Source organism: Phaethon lepturus, unplaced genomic scaffold, assembly GCF_000687285.1.
Source record: "Phaethon lepturus isolate BGI_N335 unplaced genomic scaffold, ASM68728v1 scaffold838, whole genome shotgun sequence".
NCBI classification, from domain to species: Eukaryota; Metazoa; Chordata; class Aves; order Phaethontiformes; family Phaethontidae; genus Phaethon; species Phaethon lepturus.
In genome coordinates this window covers 104,834-110,833 of record NW_010556777.1, presented here as the reverse complement: position 1 = coordinate 110,833, position 6,000 = coordinate 104,834, and the positions used below count along the sequence as shown (strand labels likewise).

General features: G+C 40.0%; 1 protein-coding gene across 1 annotated transcript in view; it reads right to left on the bottom strand.

Moving 5' to 3' along the window:
- Window positions 1-6,000, bottom strand: part of LOC104625029 (calcium-activated potassium channel subunit alpha-1-like) — a gene marked incomplete at its 3' end in the record, with an annotated part of 300,418 nt that overhangs the window by 230,847 nt on the left and 63,571 nt on the right. The window contains exons 2-3 of the mRNA XM_010292549.1: window positions 5,278-5,303; window positions 2,496-2,657 (exon numbers count right to left, since the gene is read on the bottom strand). Coding sequence (XP_010290851.1) covers window positions 2,496-2,657; window positions 5,278-5,303 — 188 coding nt within the window. The remainder of the gene's footprint in view (window positions 1-2,495; window positions 2,658-5,277; window positions 5,304-6,000) is intronic.

The following is a 6,000-nucleotide window of genomic DNA, read 5'->3' as shown; positions in this document are numbered from 1 at the left end:
AAATACTCAGTTTTTGTTCCACAAACAGTACTTGACATAAAACTAAGATTCACTTTGTAGAAAATGACTGTTCTGGTAAGAATAATAATGACAGTTTTTTCCATAAGCAGAAAACAAGTAAAATTCTACTTTACACTGATGTGTGTTTAACACTGCTAATTTGCCTCCTTCACTTATCAAATAAACCTAGGCAACAGTTACCCAAGAGCGTTCAGGTGATCATGCTGAACTGAAGATCAGTTATAACTCTTTTCCCAAGCCCGTTTTCAGTGGACCACTTTTACAACTTTTTTAGTAACCACTGTATGTATAAGATTGATTTTAATTTAAATTCTCACAGTGTAAAGATGTACTATAATTTCTTTACTTCATACAATTTTCAATTCATAGCACTGTAAAACCACCAGTTCTTTCTTCAGGGGAAAAAAAAAAAAATAATTCCACACTGATTCAGAAGCATAATCATGGACAGGAACTGCTGTGTTAGTAGGAATTCATGAGTAAGTCATAGTATTTTCAAACAATATACTCTGATAAAAATATTGACTTGACTTAGCCATCTTATATCTATAAATAATGTGAATATTCTCTCTAGCACAAATGTTCACTGAAGCAGTTAACCTTTAGCAAATATAACACAAAATAAAATTTAAATGAACAGTCAATGTGCATACTAGAAATTGTCCTCCAGAATGTACATCCTATCAATTCAAATCCTGAAACTGATGAGTGCTGTATTAAAATAAATGCATCTTCTTTTCTAAGCTGAACAAAATTAACTAACAGACTCCATACATCGCTACTTATTTCTTGGATGGTTAGTCATATTGATGAGCCCAGATGTGTACCATACCTGCTGTTATACCTTGACAAGAATATAAATATACTCTCAGAAATAATCTTACTCAATTATGTTGGCCAGCTGTCTACAAAGAACTCTGGAAGTAAACTAGTTCCTTATAAGATGCAACGGTAAACTGCAAATACAAAAAAAGTACCCCAAAAGAAATAAACAAAGTCATCAAATGTAACTAAGCTCTCCCAGTATCTTGAATAAAAACACACAGTAAAATGCGTTTTATATTTTAGGTTTTGGTCTCTATTGTTGGTTTGTATTTGTGCTCACATATACCTCAAAAAAAACCCCAAAAACCCCAAGAAACCCCACACCTCACAGGCCCATTTCAGATTGCATAGTTAGGAGCACAGGACTCTGGTTTTGGGTGATTTCTAGCCTTGATAGTTAACTTGGAACAAGAAGCATGGCTCTAAGATTTGTCATTTTTAATGCTGAAGACGTCAGGAAAACATGCAGATCAATACACTGCTTTTCATAAGACAGGCAATGTTAGTTTGAATAGAAGACACATAATGCTAAAACCAGCAATGGAACATGCTTTCAAGCCTTGATAAAAGTCAGCATTTAACATAAGCAAATGGGCAGAAGGTATTTTTAGGGGAAAAAAAATAGTATTACTATAGAACTAAACAAGACAGTACTAATGGAGTCACCTCAACTTTTTAATGTAAAATGCTTGATTGGGAAGTGCTTTTCTTTTCTTTTCCATCCCTCTCCACACCCAAATAATTACTCTACAGACCAGAACTGACTCACAGTAAAATCTCTCAACCAAAGTAAACAATCAGGGACACAAATTCAGTCTTCATTTTAACCCAAACTAATTGCAGTCTTACTGGGACTCTCAAAAAAAATGTTAAATAGGATTTAAATCACTTTAGCTGTTAGTTTATAAGTACATGCATTCTGACAAGGAAACTAATAAAAATCACACAGGAGACACCCTCTAGTGGAGTGAACTCCACAGAAAACCCTTGACAATTAAGAATGAATTGACAAGGCTATAAAATAATTATATTCAAATGAAGTGGAAAGTATTAAGTTTTTCTACTGGAACTTTAAACCACATATTATCAATATCTGATTTGTGGCTTTATTCGATACATAACTATTCACATGTTTGAAGAATTTCCTAAATTGATAAAGAAAAAGATCAAGGGAACATAAAATCATTACTAGCCTATTGGAAGTATCACAAATCCCACTGCACAGTCAATTCAAACTTGACTTTGCTTTGCAGTTTTGACCAATATCTACATTTGTAACACTGCACTTATTTTCCAAGTTGGCTTGCGTTTTTGCTAGCACAATTTTACTTCCAGACAAAATAGGCCTATAATTTTAGCACATAAAATGAAATTTCCAAACTCAGTGTTTGTAGCACAGTTCAAAATCCTGGTGCCAGAATAACAAAATAGGCTGGGGGTGGGCTGGAAGTCAGTTTTTCTTACCTGCTATCTCTGCTTCTCTTTTGCAGTGGGAATTAATCTCCTATTTTACTTCCAAAAGAGGAAATTGGGATTGACTCAGCGCTGATGCAACAAACCAATCAAAAATCCTCCACTAATGCTAGGACACAGTGTTTGTTAAAAAATGTTCTTTAAAATAAGAATATAGAAAATCAGAGAAAACTTACGAGTACTCTGCCAGTTAACGTCTGGGCAGATATCATGACTCCCGCCCAATCCTTCACAGAGGTCATCCACCCCACTTCTGCTGCCACATTCTCCTCTTTTTCATCTGTTGGTTTGCAGGCTCCATCTGCCTGTGTATCTCCACCACCATTGATCTTCTGGGCCTCCTGCAAAATAAGTATTTGGGTTAGTTCATGTTTACCCATTTGACAGTGAAAGTCAGCATACAGCTGTGGCTAAAAAATGCTATGAAAAAGCCAGTCGGTCTTCCTGGATTCCTGCTAGATGAAATTAAGCACCTACTTGGCCATATCTCTTTAGAAATAATAGAAATGTTCTATGAGGTACCAGACTAACAACTGGATAATAAGACTCTCCTGACATTAAATCTTAACACATATACTTGGCATCAAATATGCTATAGGTTCCTTCCATATAAGCAGCATAATTGCCAAGAACTACGTATGCAATTATAGACCTACGTATAAATGAGTTTGTCAGACATACACTGAAGGACCTTTTGATGTATCAGTTCAAAACAAGGTGTACCAGGTATGAACATAATTTATGCACAGTTTTAATTTACTACCATTAGAATTAATTATCTGAGTAAACCTTCACGGGAAGCATGATGGAACAAGAAAATAATTATCTAGTGTGAGGGGAACAAAATACACCATGGAGCACCTGCAGGGAGCTGCCATACTACCAGTGAACCAGTGTTTCAATGAAAGCGCTTAATACATCACAGGAATTCTTCTGTCAGTAAATGGGTCTCGTAGAACGGAGAGCTAGAAATTAAAGCGGAGCCTCAGCTGCACTAAGCTGACTGATGAGTCACATGCATTGGAATTCGTGTCAGTCTCTCACGGATGCTGCAGCGAGGATGCAATGCTCTGTAACTGCCTGCTATGTGCTACAGTCACGGACGCTGCACAAAAATCAAGGGAAATGATAGGAAAAGCCAGCCTGGATTGTACAGCACTTAAAACATATCATATGCAAAGGATCAGACTACCACGAGCATGCCTTTGGTGACAGCATAATACTAATGACTTCCTGAATACCTGACAAGCCACGCTAAGCAAGCAGAGCACAGGGGAGGCAGCAAAATTCAGTGCCGAGGCACGTACCGAGCCCTTGAACCGCACCCACAGATCTGCATCAGTGCTTCAAGCACTCTGCACAGACCAACACCTCGAAAGGTCTCGTTTATAGACGACTTGCCTGTAGGCCACTAAGCAGGAAATCAATTGCCATTAATCCCCTTCGGGATTAGACGTTATACAAGCAAAGATGTTTGATGCCGGTTCAGTGATTACTACTACAGTAGCAATGCTACACCATCACGGTGAAAACGCACAGCTGTGCGACGGCCTTGAGGACACAGCTGGATGTAACGGTAAGGGCACCTCCTGAGAGCAGTAGGGAACTAATAAAGCAGTTGCACCGAATTTGTCAGCAAAGGACGGTAGAGCAAAACTAAAAACATGTGGAGACCAACACTTGTTTTTAGACAATCTCAGTATTGCAACTTAATTAGCTAATCGGGTTTTTCTCTGCTAGTCTCCCTCCTAAAATGCAGGCTCTATCTTCTTACTAGCAATTACAGCACAGCACAGCACACGATGCGGCTGTAACGCCAACAAAGTATTCAGAGTTACAACAGTAATACAGTATGTCCTGAGCAAATGACCAGGCAGAAGATAAAAGCTACTTTGTATTTGCATAACTGGACCCCATTCCCCGACAAATTTGGATACAGTGAGTCAGACGTTTTGCGCTCCGCATCAACAGACGCATACGGCATTGCACGCGCACAGAGCGCAACCTACAGAAATGAGCTCATTGCTTAGGACAGCGACACGTGGTTCGGCACAAGGCAGTTCCAGGAAAGTAACGCTTGGCTAGGGACAACCGTCCCCCCATCACCAAGCCATACCGATCGGTCCCAAAGAAACGCCTGGACCACCATCAGCACCAGCGTTTTGATTATAAACCAGGAAACAGAAACCTAGCGTTTTGTTTTGTGGGTTTTTGTTTTGGTTTTTTGAGTGGGTCATGTGGCTGTATATACCAGACATTGTAATAAAGCAAAATACTGAGGTTTGGGCAACCTAGACACATCCCCAAGGCCTAGGGGCACTCACAGGCCTGACTGGCCCTGGCTGCTCTCGCCCCAACCTGCCTGTGGCCCAGGAGGCCATTTCAGCCCAGCCCAGGACCACCTGCTCCCCACATCCCTGTGCTACCCAGCCACGGGCCCCACCAGCCCAGCCAACCCACGGCTGGTTCCCCCCAGCAGGCCTGATCTCCACCCTCGCCCACAGGCCGCCCCGAGGAGGTTCCTGCTGCCCCGCGCTGGAGCTGCCCCTGGCCTGCCCCGCTCCCCGGCTGGGGCGGTGGGACACGACCCTGGCTGCCAGGCCGTGCACAGGAGCCCCAGTCCCGCAGCGTCCTGACAGCTACTGACTTGTTAAAAATTACATGTGCCATTTATTTCTCTCTTCCCACCAGTTTGTCTGCCTTTTGCAAGTGTTGGAGCTTGCCTTTCAGACTGTGAACTCTACACACCAGACTGTACGGCGTGGTCCTCCTCGGCGTAGCACAACAGGCTTTTATACTCTGCACAAGTTTATACTGAATAAAAGTATTAATGTGGTTTTCATAGTAAAGGAGAGATGTAATTATCTCTTCCTCTCAGATAAAAAACTGAGATGATGAGTAAGTGCCAAACTCAGTCACCAGAGAAGCCATTGGCAGAGTGAGGATGAAACCACAGACTTCCTTGGTTTTTCCACCCAGCACACCTATTTAAAATCTCAGAGATGCACACCTTTCTAAAAACATTCATAATTATAGATTTTGGTATAGAAACTCACAGAACTACAGATCACTGAACAACGAGCTGAAGGGAAAAGTCATAAATCAAAGTTTACGGTAGGGAACATGAAAATATTTATGTTGGAAAATTCTGTTATTGCTTACATACTCCTTCCTTACCCCCAACCTTTCTGTCAATACATCAAACTGAATTTTAAAGATGTGATTATTCATACGGTATAAAAATAAAAGTTCCTAACACTCAATAAAATAGTAGACAATTTACTTCACTGAAAGAGAAAGGTAGCTTTTATGTTTTCAAAAGGTTCTACCACCTTTTTTTCTGTATTGACTTTTGCTTGTCAATAGCATAGAGCAGTAAGATGTGACAGACCTATTTCAGTATTTGATTCTCTCAAGGTATTAACATCTATAATACAACGTATTTCTGCATTTATACCACTTCTCGCACCTCTATTAAAATCCCCCACCCATTTTACTTCTTAATTAAAATATAAGTAAAACAATTATTCCCTGCCAAGTATCATTTGGAGCAGGGCCTCATGATCAGCTACATATCAAGATTAACACTTGCCATTATTGTACTTATCATTAATATGCAGATTAGTTGCTGTCATGTAATATTTGTATGCAGTTGGGATTTTTTATATATTTCATCTACAC